This window comes from Cricetulus griseus (assembly GCF_003668045.3).
Source record: "Cricetulus griseus strain 17A/GY chromosome 1 unlocalized genomic scaffold, alternate assembly CriGri-PICRH-1.0 chr1_1, whole genome shotgun sequence".
NCBI lineage: Eukaryota > Metazoa > Chordata > Mammalia > Rodentia > Cricetidae > Cricetulus > Cricetulus griseus.
The window spans coordinates 215,049,650-215,064,801 of NW_023276807.1; the positions used below are offsets into that span (position 1 = coordinate 215,049,650).

The following is a 15,152-nucleotide window of genomic DNA, read 5'->3' on the forward strand; positions in this document are numbered from 1 at the left end:
GGAGTTGATGCAGAAGCCATAGAGGGGTGCTGCTTACTGGCTTGCTGCCCCTGGCTTGCTCAGCCTGCTTTCTTATAGAACCCGGGACCAGCAGCCCGGGACCATGGGCTGGACCCTCCCTCATTGATCACTAATTGAGACAATGCCTTACAGCTGGATCTCAAGGTGGCATTCCCCCAATTGAGGCTCCTTCCTCCCTGATGACTCTAGCTAATGTCAGTACAGTCAGTACAGCAATGCTTGACTTACAGATTACAGATTTATCTGGGTAAGTCAAACCAAGTCCTCTGTACACAACACAACTGTGGCTTTCCTTCCTCCTTTCCATACAACTTGCTACTTAAAATTACTTCTCCTGTGAACTGTGGAGAAAGCCTAATGGTCAACTCTTTGCTGAGAAGGGAGATGGAGAGTGATTATTGTATAACTATAAACATCCTAGTCATGGCATGACTTCAACACACACACACACACACACACACACACACATACACACAGACACAGACACACACACATACCACTCCACTCACACACACACACCACACACACACACAAACACACATACACACACACACGCACACACACACACACCACACACACACACACACACACAGACACATATACACATGCACACACACACACAAACACACACACACACACACAAACACACACACACAAACACATATACACATGCACACACACACACAAACACACACACACACACACAAACACACACACACAAACACACACACATACACACACACATACACACACATACACACACATACACATATATACACACACACACACACACATACACACAGACACAGACACACACACATACCACTCCACTCACACACACACACCACACACACACACACACAGACACATATACACATGCACACACACACAAACACACACACACACAAACACACACACACATACACACACACATACACACACATACACACACACATACACACACATACACACACATACACATATACACACACATACACACACATACACATATACACACACATACACACACACACACACACACACACACACACACACACACACACACGCACAAGTATGTATTGGCCTTTACATGAACATCAAAGAGGAAAGAGGGAGGGAGCCAGGAGGAAAAGTTAAGAAAACAGTAGAAAAGCCAGACGTCCTGCTGTCTAGTTTATAATGAGCAAACGTTCCTGAAAAGGATGTGGGATGAAGCTGTGAGATGGCTGACATGCTAAACAGAGGTGCTGAGAGAAGCTACTGTTTCCACCGCCCCCTGGCATCCTCATTCTACAAATTTAATTTGCTCTGATGAAATAGCACTAGGCTGATTAATGAAGCCTAATTTAAAGGTAACATTAAAAACTAACCTGAGACAGTTCTAACAAGGATGGATGCTGGGGAGTATCGATAATACTACTGAGGAGACAGCCTCACTACTGTCAAAGAAAGAGCTCTGTTCGCAAAAGGCAGGAGTTTCGGAAATTATTCCACATTCTAGACGGTGACACTTTCAGATCTACCACCACTTACTGGAAGAAAGATACAAGTGTAAAGCTATTTTGGATAATTTAAGAAATATGTCTTAGTACAATGGAATCTCCCATTAAGAATTTAGATTAGTCTCGAGAGAGATGATCAGTGGTTAAGAGCACTGGCTGCTCTTCCAGAGGACTGAAGTTCAAGACCCAGCACATGGGGGCCCACAACCATCTGTAACTCCAGCTCCAGAGGGTCAGCACCCTCTTCTGGACTTTGAGGACACCAGGCAGGCATGTGGTACCCAGACATACACAAAGATAAAATATTTGTAAACATAAAATAATTTCTTAAATTTCCGATTAAATATTATGCACAGTTTTAAAGCAGAGTCCAAGTTGACATAAAATGGATGGTCCAAATAAGAAAAGGAAGAAATAAAGAGGGCAGGGCAGAAGCTAAGCTGGGTGGCACATTCCTGGATGCTAGCTCCTGGGGAGGCTAAGGCAGGAGAATCAGTCATTTGAGGCCAGCCTGAGCAACTTAGTGGGACACTACTTCAAAATAAAAGGTATACAACTCCATGTCATAAGTCTCTACTATCTGCTTGGACTAGGCTCAAGTTTTTAACCAGTCTATAGTGAAGAATCTTGCTGGGTGTTCTGTTGTAGGAGGAAGTGATGGTGAACTTAATATAACCTTATACAGCATTGTTCTTCCAGCACATCAAAAGTAAAAATCAATTTTTTGATTTAACAACAATTCTTGCACATGCGCACACACACACTCACTACCCACCTTTCTTATGCTCTCAATGTAGCCTGATCATGTATGACATTTTCAGGCTAAAACTGTTTATTTTAAATATACATGTATTTATATATTAAATATGTAACTAAGTATGTTTAAATATTATACAGGTAAATATATAGGTAAAAAGATTAAATCTACACACAAAAAGAAGACCCCAAGTCCCCCAAATCTACCAAGTTATTCTTTAGCCCACATAGTTATTCTCTAGACAACATACAGCCCTTGAACAAGTAATACTCTAATCCACTTGTGTTTCCCTAGATCATCAATTTATTGTATTATCAAAGAATTAGACAGTGGGTAACATGAATGGCCAAGTAGAACAGCAGTGGCAATCAGCAATGTGGGCAAGCAGCCAGCACCTGCAGTCTGGTCAAGCTCTTAACTGTATTATGAGGATTCCTGCTCTAGAGACAGAGGATGCTGGAGATCTCGCCAGTAGAGTCTGTGCATCCCCACACAAGGGAGCTGTTCTCCCTCACGGCACACTGTCAGAGGTGGCCCACCCCAGTAGGTCTAACACTGCGGGGAAAGGGTATTTCTGTTATTGTGAGGTCAAGCACCCTGTTCCCAATACACTGTTCAAAATAGTTCCAAAGAAAACAAAACACGGAAGCAAGAGAAAGTGCCGGTGCTTTTCCCGTTGCTGAAATGGGAACCTAGAAGCATGCATGTCTATCCATCCACTCAAAGCCCCACTCTGTGTATCCTCAGGGACACTCCTTCTCTTCCAAGGCACCCTGAGGAAAACACTGTCACTGCCCCTTTTAAAAGCTTTTCTGGCTATGGGCAGACCCATATCTGAAAAGATACACATTGGCTGTTACACTCCACTGCCTCTCCTAACGATGTGCAATCAGGCTCAGGGTTGCCACGGTCTGAAGCAACGTGCCCACCCCCATCTTCTCCAAGGAAGGGGAACAGCCCCACTTGGCAAAAAAAGTACAACCCAGGACTCTAAGCAAGGTTTAGAAGGGACTTATCCCAATATCATACAACATGCCCCTCTCCAAACTCCCTCAGTTGTAGCTGTTGGTAGCTTGACATTGGAGTCGCTCTCCCCACTTGGCTCTATATGATGTGGCTGGAGGGGAAGTGTTACAGGAAACCTCCCAGTGCTGGGTGGGAGAAGAATGAATTATAATAGACACAGAATAGATGAAGCCCTGAATGTGGTGATATTTGTGAGTAGGGCCTTTGGAAGACAATTGATTAAATAAAGTTATGAAGTTGTCACTTCCAGCTGCAACAGCTGGGAGAAAGCACATTTTTCTTTTCTGAGCCACCAGGCCCAATGTATGACACTTGGCTCTGGCAGCCTGGGCTGACAAATGCAGGGTGACAGTGTCGCCCACCCCTCCATCTGTCTCCCTGCTTATGACTCTATGCTTCTGTTTGTGTCTCCAAGCTAGGTGGATTTATGGGTTATTTCATCTAATTTCAATGACACCTATCCTCCCAAAAAGAAGAATTATGCAATGAAACCACAGCAAAAATGATAATGCTGCAAGCTATTAGCAAATAAAAGCCAGCATAGAAACATCTGCTCTGAATCCATGCTCGCCAAGGCCTTTTTCTTGATGGAACAAAAGGAAAGCTTAAGTAAGTCTGATAAGATAGTCATAAACATTCTAAACAACTAAGCACAGACACTTATAAATCCATAGGGCTTAACTGGGAATCTTAGCAAATGCATGCCCAGGGTTGAGACATGGCGACTGTACAGTCTACAGATTTTTATAAGCAGTGGTAAAAATTTGTGCTGACAAGTTATACTGAGGGGACATGAAATCCAAAAAGTTTGGAGACCACTGATGCAGAGAATTTATGTGACAGTATGGGGTCCCACAGTATGGCACCCCAAATACAAGATCCCATACTAGCTTTCTTTATTTCAAGATGGCTATTCTGAGAAACTTTAGACAGCATTAACTCAGAGGCTGTCCTTTGACAAATTTATTACGTTGGTGAAGTGAATGGGCAGGGTGTACAAACAGGCTTTTCCTGATACCCCTTTTCTACCTTGGAAAGATTAGAGGACTCTGATGCCCAAATTAGACGAATGACCCTGAGTGGCTGTCGCCTAGAAAACCTCATCTGCATCACAAGACAGCTTCCCAGCTGTGCACCAACTGCCATCAGCCTCCCACAGCCTAAACCCATCCCAAGAGCAAGTCCTGTCCCTTTGTTTAGCTGTACAATGTTTGGCCATTTGTGTCCCGCCTATGAGGTTTGTACTCTGTGTCTGGTCCCCAAGTTTCTGCAGGTGCCTTTGTAATGGTTTCCCACCCCCTGAAAATCTGTCCATTGTTGATGCATTTCATACACTTCAGGAAGACAAGAGAACTGGTCTAGGAATTTGCTCTTAAAAGCCTGGAGGCTGAAACAGACCAACTGACCGTGGCTCTCCAGAGCTATACAAACGAAGATGCACACAGAGCCATTCAAGCTATGGTGTACACAAGTCCTGAAGAAATGGAATAGTCCACTTGAATGTTCAACCTCAAATCATTCCATTGCTTCTAATATAAAGCAAGATGACTAGCTGAAAACCTGATTTCTGTTGTGGAGCTGGCTCTCAAGAGAAAAGAGTGGGTCAGCAGTTAAATCTACTCTGACCTCATGGTTTTCAGGAACTTTCTCTATAAAACAGCCCAACAATGGTCAGATACCCCTTTTGTTCTTTGTAAGCACTGGCCCTGGAAAGGGCTGCTGGTTTGGTTTCTGCCTTGTTCTGAGGAGCCCCAGGTGGCACAGCAAGCCCTTTGGTGCTGTTTCCAGATGGCGAACCCAAGATCTAAGACTGAATGCTGGGCACTACAGAATTGCCCATTGCCTAAGTACTGCAGCCTCCTTCAGCCTCTATGCACCTAGCCCAGGAGTCCTGCATGCAAACTGTGGGCAGAGAGCACAGGGGACACTCTTGGACACCAGAGAGCAAGTGTTCTCTCATCTACTTAGCACAGCAATCTGGGGAGACCTTGCCTCTTTCTTTTGTCCTTTTTAAGAAAGATTTTTTATTATTTCTAACTGCATGTATGTGAATACAGGTATATGCATGAGTGCAAGTGTGCACAGAGACCAGAGGTATATTCCCCTAGAGTTACAGGTTGTTGTGAGCCACCCAACATGGATACTGGGAACCAAACTCAGAGCCTCTGGGAAATCAGCACATGCTCTTAACCACTGAGCCATCTCCAGTCCCGAGCCCCAGCCCTTTTCTCCTCTGAACATCACCCCTGTTCTAACAAAACACCTAGGCATTTGCCATCCCCTCCAACAGGAATATGAGAGCTTTGAGTTCTTGGTCTAGATTATTTCTGGCTGTTTTTTCAACTTTGAGTTTCTTATTGTTGTTGTTGTTGTTTTAATCTTGGGAAAATCGTAGACTATGGAAACTTGCATAAGATACAAAAGAATAACTATCCACCTTTCACTCTGATTTCTCAGTGACAACATCTTGTAAGCACCTGTCAGGAAAGGCAAACCAAAGACACTCTAGTCTTCGCTTTGCCTCTTGGACTTTTGAAACAATGAACCCCGAAGAATGGTAATTTCCCCAGGCATCCTTTGGGCCAGCCAGAGGACAAACCTCCCAAGAGTTCATACATTTCTGACAACTTACCAGAGTTACCTTACAGGATAGACCACAGTCAGAGCCAGGACATAAGGGATCAGCAATGGGCATGCACCACACCTTGATTAGGAATGCTAATTATACATACTTCTGGCCCTCTATTAAACCCTAACAACTTGTCAGGACCCTGAAGATGGACTTAGTGGTCACAGGATCCTTTTATTGTTGCTGTTCCTAATGTGGCTACATTGAATAAAACTCCCACAATTACTAGCTTCTTTAATTGATATACTGGGGACAGGTGGGTAAACCTTGCTTATTGGGACTCCTAGAGCCCAGGCTATTACACTGCAAACTCTGGTAACACCCTCACTGCCACAGCACATGATCCAAAAGAAGCACACCCTCACACTGCACTGTGCTCAAACAACAAGTTCTTCTCAGGGCTCCGCAGGCACCTTCTCCTCTTGCACTTAGTCCCTGTATCTCTTTAGTTTCCTCAGACTCTGGTTAAATGTTAACTTCTTTCCCATTAATGAGTCTTTGATTAATTCAGTAAGACTAAGATATGCTTTTAAGTCTGTAGAAAACAGTGAGTTTGTGGAATTTGGGAAGAGGCCAAATCCCCTGCCAGCCTAGATGGAAGAGTTCAAGGCCAACTGAGCTATAGAGTGAGGGTCCATGTTTCAGATTTTTAAAAAGGGAGGGGAGAAGGGGAGAGGAGGGGATGGAAGGAGAGGGAAAGGGAGGAGGGGGAGGGGCGGGAAGGGAAGAGAAAGGAAGGGATTTGGGAAGGGAAGGGATTTGGGAAGGGAAGGGATTTGGGAAGGGAAGGGATTTGGGAAGGGAAGGGATTTGGGAAGGGAAGGGATTTGGGAAGGGAAGGGATTTGGGAAGGGAAGGGATTTGGGAAGGGAAGGGAAGGGAATTTGAGAAGAGAAGAACAGTAAAAGAGGTCACTGATCCAGATTCTCAAACAGAATGTCTTTGCCTACCTATGAATAGGACAGTACAGAGGTTTCATTGGCTCCATTATGAACCCTCACAAAGGTCAACTTGATAAATATTACCACCAAACTCTGTTCTCCCAGGCATTTGCCGTTTCCTTAGAAACATCAAATACTTAACTAGCCCAAGGCTGACATGCTTTTTCTTCTGTTTCTAAAAATACAGTTCAAGATAACTTAGGCATCCAGTGGTTACCTGAAATACATGGTGCCAAGAACCCTATAATTTCAATATTTTCAAATGTGAGATATCTCAAAATCCTGCCCTGGGTATAAATCAGATAGCACTTTTAGTAGCCAGACTTTTCTGTCGAGCTATTTGCTGCTAGTGTATACAAAAAAAAATAAGTATTCCTGATTTATTATGATGTTCCTCATCAGGAAACTGTCTGCTTTGGAGAGCAGAGACAGAGATGAGATCTCCAGGGGGCTTGAAGGTAGCTGGGTAGATGTGTTCAACATAAGCAATGAATCGATGAGTATTTTATCTTCAACAAACTTGATCAGTGATACATAAGCTTTACCATTTATTTATCATTTATTGTGTGTGTGTGTGTGTGTGTGTGTGTGTATGTGTGTGTGTGTGTGTGTCATGTGGGGGGGCCAGAGGTTGATATTGGGTGTCAACTCCAATCACTGTGTTTTGAGACATGGTCTCTCATTGAACCCGGAGTTCACTTATCAGCTAGACTAGCTGCCCAGCAAGCCCCAGAACTGTCTTGCCTGTCTCTCCAGTGCTAGAATTATGAGCACACATCAACATGCCTGGCTTTTAAAAGATACAATTTTTTTAAACTATGCATATGGGTATGTGTATATGAGTATTGGTGCCACAGAGGCCAAGGGTGTGAGGATTCCCTGGAGCTGGAGTTACTAGCAGTTGCAAGCCCCCCACAACATGGGTGCTGAGAACAAAACTCTGGTCCTCTGCCTCTGACCACTGAGCCATCTCTCCATCTCACATGTCGGGCTCTTTATGCGAGTGCTGTGGATCTCAGGTCCTCAGTTTCACCAAGCGAACACTGTAATATGTGATTCATATCCCTGACCCTGTTTATTTATTTTTGAAATACTTTGTGCATCCAAGACTAGCCTGTATCTGTTACACATCTGGTGATAACCTTGAACTGATCCTTATATGCATAACACCTGAGTGCTGAGATTATAGCCATGCACCACCATACCAGGTTTATTGAAGAATAACACTGAAGAATAAGACTCTGTGCCTGCTTGGCAAACTCCACAAGGATATGCACCCTCAACTCCTTTAAATAATGATCTTTTCAAATCAACAAAAAAATTATTAAGATTTTGGTAGTGTTTCCTTACTAAATAGTAAGCAGGTTTAACATACACCAGATTCTGTCTAAATTCTGTAGCTTAAAAAAAATTGAGAGAATTCTTTATCTTCATAGTATCCAACAACATTGTCTCTAGTACCATATATACTCACCATCTGCACCACAGTGTACCTACAAGTGAACTACTAAAGGCTCTTATGTTCTTTCCATCCTTTATGACAAGCATACTATCTATGACATTTGGGTCCCAATTTATAGGTTAAACATCCCTCACCAAAATGACTGTTTCTGATATAGCTTGATCATTTGTTTTTATTGTTTTGTCTTTTTGGTCTCAGGAATATCAGCATGGACACAATGAGATTTTCTGAGTCTAAACATAGAATCTATTTGTGTTTCACACATATTGCATGCTTTAGCCTGACAGTAATGGTACTGGATGTCTTTGCTGTGCCTGTGTTTTGATGATGACCCACCAGGTGAGATTACATGTAGAATTTTCTGTTTCTGACATGATGTCAATTCTTAAAAAGTTTCAGATTTTGGGGCATTTTTTATTTAATTTTGGATTCTCAAATTAGGGATGCTTAACCTGCTTTTAAAAATGATGATCCTATATACACCCAGCACCCAATGCTCAGTTCTTCTTTCTAGACAGGTGATACTTTATTTTAAACTTACATTAGCAAAGACAGAAACATATTTACATTAAATATAAAGCAATTTTCCCTTAAGACAAAGCAACCTGAAGAAACAGGCTAATCTGACAAAGCTCCCTTGCTCTCCTGTAAATTGCTGAAACACCCACCTGAAATGAATGAGTCACTCCAAACCTAAATGAAGTATCTAGAACTTGCACTGAAGACCTGACTTCAAACATGAAAATTCCCTAAGGCTCTGGAAGTCAGAATTCCAAATTGCATACATTGATAACCACAGAGAGAGATGACATATTGCTAACTGTGATATCATAAATATTGTTCATCATCCCTTTGGCGAGTTATGCCATGATATAGAAACTAAAGATTTACCAACACATTCCTCTAAGTACACTTTAATTTAAATAAACTACAAAAAAAGGATAAGGTAACCATTCATGGGAAATGACTGACACATAGAAACATAAAGTAAATTAGTGGTTATTTAGATGCTGAGGGGGAGAGGAAGAGGCAGAAGGGAGAGAGGAGGATGTCAGATAGATGGTACAGAGAGAGAGAAGGATAATTGATAGGTGATGGTACTTGGAGAGAGAAGGATGCTTGACAGATGGTACAGTTTCTTCCTGAAGTGGTATAAATGGTCTAAATTTTACAATTATGATGGTTACACAATTCCATGAATAAACAAAAACATCACTGAACTTTAGTTGTCTATATTGTGCATGTAAATGTGTGGAAGGAGATGAGAGTGTTCGCCAGAAAAAGGAGATCTTGTTAGGTGCATAGTCCTCCATAAACATAAGAACCCTGAAACATTCCACTAATCGCAATTCATTTCTTTTTGTTTTGTTTTGAGACAGTGTCTCGCTACTCAGGCTGGCCTCAAACTCACAGAGATCCACCTGCTTCTGCCTCCCGAGTGCTGGGATCAAAGGTGCACATCAACATGCCCAGCTTTACTATTAATTTCTACACAATGAAGAAAATCATTGTCCTCTTAGGTGAGAACCATTGCCTAGGACGAAGGTGCTGCTTCAAAAATGACCAGAATCTGGCTTCCTGGTGGAAAACATCAGCAAGCGGAAGATCGGACATTACTTCAGTGTTGAGTCCAAGACCAAGGTTTGGAGAGACTCTCACACACACATGACATAACTCTCAGGACTAAATTTAGAATTCCCAGGTAGAGCATCCCCAGATGGTATAGGGCCAACCAGATACGATGGGTCACTGGCTCTCCTAGACATTCTTCAGGTCAAGCCTCCTCCTTGAGTCCTGATACTAAAGTACAACACATCACCTTTCACATGCTTCCCCAGACGCTCAACAGCCCCCTTCCTCACTGTCAAACTCCATGGCCCTGTCCGTGGCTTAAGTCAAAGCTCGCCAAGCATCTTCAAAAGCAACTACACAGTGATTGCCAAGGTGGCACCGGCAACTGTCTGAGTCAGAAAGATCCTGATGTGGGGAGAGTCAAAGAACCCGACCTGGAGAGGTCAAGCTCTGAAAAGACACACCAGGCAATGATCACTGGGCCCCTCAGCTGCCCCCTGGGAGCCTTTCTTTCCAAAAAGCTTGACTTAGAAGCAACATGCTGAGGTGCATAGCACTTGTTTGGAGTGTATAAGGAACCTTCCATCCCCAGCATGAGAGGGAGAGGGGTGGTCTGAGAAAGACCCCCTCCATGTTTCTGCCTAAAGAAAAATATCAGCCTTTTCTCATTAAGAAAAAGAAATTCTTTAGCAATTTCCTGTGGTGAGAACATTCCCTTGAATATCTTAGTTTTTTTAAAAAAAAAAAAAACTCAGTGCTTTATAAATTTGACTTCAGCATTACTAAAGTGCTCCAATTCCTTACCTCAATGTTTGGTGAAAGCCCCAAACTCTAATGTCAAGCTTTGAAAGCAAGTTCTAAATGAACTACAAGCCTTTGACAACCATTAGTGAGTCCCATTAACACCCAACAGAAGTGGAATACAGAAGTGCAAGGGCCACACTAGGTCCAGTGCACTTAGAAACATTCTTACAGGATAAGCCACAAAGTCAGAAATTAAAATTTTAATACTTGGTATAATATATTTAAAATGAATCCAACTATACAGTTATACAGCTGGTATATGCCTGCTTTATTCCTAGCTAATTCAATACACATACCTATTCCAAACCCTTATTGCAAAAAAAAAAAGTACAAATGAAACTACATATCGGGTATCCCTCTAAGGATAAAACCAGCCCTGATACAAACAGGTATTGAGGCTCCATTGCGCCCTAATGTTTGCCTCGTGTCCTAGTTCACTCTCCATTGCTATGATAACACATGAGCACAGCAACTTAGTGGCAAAGGATTTATTTCAATCTACAGAGTTCAGGCCATCATGAAGGGAAGTCAGAGCAGGAACTCAAGGCAAGAACCTAGAGGCAGGAGCTGAAGCAGAGACCATGGAGGAGTGCTGCTTACTGGCTTGCTCTCCATGGCTCAACAGCCTGCTTTCTTAGATGCTCAAGGACTACCTGCCCAGGGATGCTACTATCCACACTGGGCTGGACTCACCTACATTAACTATCAATCAAGAAAATGTCCCCCATAAACTTGCCCACAGAGCCATCTAATGGAGGTATTTTCTCAACCGAGGTTCCCTTTTCCCAGGTGACCCTTGTTGTTTGCTGCAGCTTCGGGAGATGAAACAAGAATCACAAGACTCAAAAAACACACGTGGAGTTTATTGGGAAAGGGAACAAAGGAAGGAGTATGTGTCGGCTGACCAGTCGCAGAGATGGAAGGGAGGGTAGGGGCAGAGGGCGCTCGCTTAAAAGGGGAAGCTTGCACATGCGAACAGAGTCCTTACGCAGCAATATAAGGCATTGCGCAACACAGGGCCCTTTGAGCTGTCTAAGTATCTGCCTGAATGCTGGTGTGCCTATCCTGCCCATTGACAGGGGGCAGGGTCAGCCTAATGCCAGGATACCAATAACCCTTGCTTGTGTCAAGTTGACAAGAAACTAAACAGCACACTTCCTGTGGAAACTAGGGATTGGGGTGGGGAGATCCCTATTTTATTGCCACTGTTTCAAACCAGCAGCACAAAAAGATACTAAAATTGGTGGAACAAATTAAAAATAACTTTTGAAAAGTACCCTAGTTCAAAAAACAAATGATGCTCCAATCAAATCTCCTTACACAATATTAAATTTTTACAACTGACCTTAGTGTTTTTCCAAGGAATTCAGCAGAAATATGGAAGGTGTGGAGACCTGGAACTGTATGGCCAATGCTCAGCATCAGGACTTTTCATGCATTCAGAGTAATACAGCCACCATTCCAAGCCGCACAGTCACTCCATCTCCCATACGTCCATCTTCCTTCCCCAGCCCCAGGAACCGCGAGTGGATCATGAGATACATCTCTCTTTCAGCTATTTCACATACATCAGTTCCTACAAAATGAGGCTTTTCACGACTTGCTCTTTCATTTAATAACTTTTAAGGTTCATCTATTTTGTATCATTTTGTAGCCAGACAATATTCCATTGTGTGGCTCTTCCACACTTCATAGACTCATCTGAACAAAGACCTGGATATGTGTGTGTGTGTGTGTGTGTGTGTGTGTGTGTGTGTGTGTGTGTGTTCTGGCAACCATAGTCCTGCTGCTATGTACATGGTGTACATGTGTTTGTGAGGACCTCTGTTTCCCCATGTGTTAGCTATGTATACCTGGTCTTGGAATTGCTGGGTCTTGTGCTAATTTTACCCTGATCTTTTTGGAGACATGCCAAACTACTTCCCAGAGCAGCAGCCCCATCTTTTATTCCTACTGGCAATGTATGAGGCTCCAGTTTCCTCTTTTTTTTTTAGTACATTTACCCAGGTTTGTAATGTCATAATGGGCTGTTTGTAATATCTGTAATGTTCCATATCTTAAAACAAGCCTATATATTCAGGAATCAAGATTCAGATATCCTAAGCTTTACTTCTTTAAATGTAAAATGTGTTCAAAGGTTATTCTTGAAACACAAAATAAAGCCACACAACCTAACACTCCCTTAATAAAATAAATGCACATAGGTGAATTGTTATTCTTTCCCAAATTCTATCAAGCTATAGAAATGACCCAACAACCATATCTCGCTGCAAGCTAGGCAGCCAGTGTGGCATGACTGAAGTAGTGTAATAGATATGTAACAATAGCAAAGTTTTAGCCAAAGCTTTATTTAAAGAAGAAGAGAAGAAGAAGAAGAAGAAGAAGGAGGAGGAGGAGGAGGAGGAGGGAGGAGGAGGAAGAGGAGGAGGAGGAGGAGGAGGAGGAGGAAGAGGAGGAGGAGGAGGAGGAGAAGAAGAGTACTAGATTGTATCTCAATAATCTGTGTGGGACCTGGTCCATCAGTATCTTCCAGGCCTGAGTATGGTGACCTACAGCGCTCACAAAACTATCCTCAGAAATCACTTGCAGAGGTGAAGCTGTTCAAAGCTCAAAAGTTTAATGACATTTCAAAGTGTGCTAACACCAAGCTAAGAAGCAAGTCTTGCACAACAGCTGGGATATGTTTGCTGCTCAGATGAGTGGGTTCTGACTTCTGGCTTTCCCATTTAGTATCTGTTAATATAAGATCATAGTACTCCATGCCACATCTCTATCCAGTTTCCTGATCTGGACGGTAATGACTTGCTCCACGAGACACTGGAGATGCTGGCACTGCTAACACATCTAACACACTGGCCGGCAGGCAGAGAGCAGACACTAAGCAGATGTTAAAATGCTACCTTCCATTCATTTTTCTGCTGACACTAGACAAAGTTTCCTAGCAAACAAGACCCTTAGCAAAAGCAGTGGGTCACTGGGAAATGAATGTGAATCCCTAGGGCCTGTGCGATTGCCTAATAAAGCACTTCCCCACAGACGTTCTGCAAACTACTCGTGATGACAAAGAGAACTATCAATGAGGTTGCATGGAGACTACTGAGATTCTTAGAAGGCAGTACAGGGGTGAGTAGACACCTTCACTTTTGGCATCAGAGTAACTTCCGCGGGGCCCCCAGAGGAACTGTGGCATTGCACTGCAGAGGGGAGGAAGATAGCCCCTGTGCTCACATGGCGCACTGAGTACCTGGTGTAGACCTCTGAGCTCGAGGTAGGTGCAGGAGGCAGAGATGCAAAGTGCTGGGGGAAGCAAATGGACTGAGGGCCAGCCGGGTGATTGAAAACCCATCCCGTGAAGGTGAGCGCTGAGCTTCACCTGGCTGCAGCTTCTCCTACCTGATCCGGTTGTCGCAGAATTTGTTGAGATGAGATTGGTTGAGGTAAATTATGCGGGCCGGTGCCTCTAGCTGGTCTCCAACAGACGTGGCCCGGGACATCTCATCCTCTGCCTTCTTGTAGCCCGCAGAAGAACGAACGGGTCCTGCCGAGATGAGGCGCGGGGCAGAAAACAAAACACAAAAGAAGTCAGCCTCCAGGCCCGAGGCTGCGAGCCTGTTGCAGGCGGAGACCAGCCGCGAAGGATGCTCTGGAGAGACTGGGGCCGCTATGTACCTTGGCTGCCCCGGAGACTACTAGACTGTAGCCACAGCCGCCGAGGCAGCGGCAGGCCCCGCCCCACCCCACCCGGAGGGGCTCTGGACCTGCGAGTCCCCACCCCTCGGTGACTTGAGATGCCCCACCCCGACCTGTGAATAGGTCCCACCCCTGGGATCCCGCCTCGCCAGAGATCTGCGGAAGCCCCGCCCCTGCCTGACGCCCTGCCCCTCCGTAGACCAGTGGAGGCCCCGCCCCTCCTGGGAAGCCCCACCCAACATGGGCTTGCGGAGAAGGTTCCTCAGCCCAGGCTTCTCTAGCTCCGGACTTACCAACCAGAAACCTCACACCGCCCTTGACCTTCCAGAGGCCAGGCGGGCTATCCCATCCGTCCTGCACAACCCCAGCGCTCCGGAGCGACTCGGCAGCCCAGAGCGCTCGCTAGGATGGAGTTGGCCGAGCATGTAGCTTGCCGTACCCGCGCTGGCAGCTCTGGCCAGGCTGGCTGGGGGCGAAGGCAGAGGGCCGCTCTAGACTTGACTGCCTGAGACTGGAGGAGGCCAAGGGAGTCAGCGGTAAAGCCAGAAGACATCCACCTAACCGAGGCTACGCCTCATCCCAGGGATTGCACTCAGGAGCTGGGTTTACTGGGCCTCTTGGATAGTGTTTTGTCACAAAGAGAAAAACAGCCCTAGGGAGATGACCCACGTGCAGTCATAACAGGAGGAGGAGGTGAAAGAACCTCTGTGCCGTGGAACCAAAGTCCCGAATCAAGTGGGCAGAGCTT

The 15,152-nt window shown here is 44.5% G+C and overlaps 1 protein-coding gene across 1 annotated transcript in view; it reads right to left on the bottom strand.

Moving 5' to 3' along the window:
* Atp8a2 (ATPase phospholipid transporting 8A2) overlaps positions 1 to 14,247 on the bottom strand; it is a 432,334-nt gene extending 418,087 nt beyond the window's left edge. The window contains exon 1 of the mRNA XM_035452970.1: positions 14,108 to 14,247. Coding sequence (XP_035308861.1) covers positions 14,108 to 14,208 — 101 coding nt within the window. The 5' untranslated portion in view covers positions 14,209 to 14,247. The remainder of the gene's footprint in view (positions 1 to 14,107) is intronic.
* Positions 14,248 to 15,152: the final 905 nt, after the last annotated feature.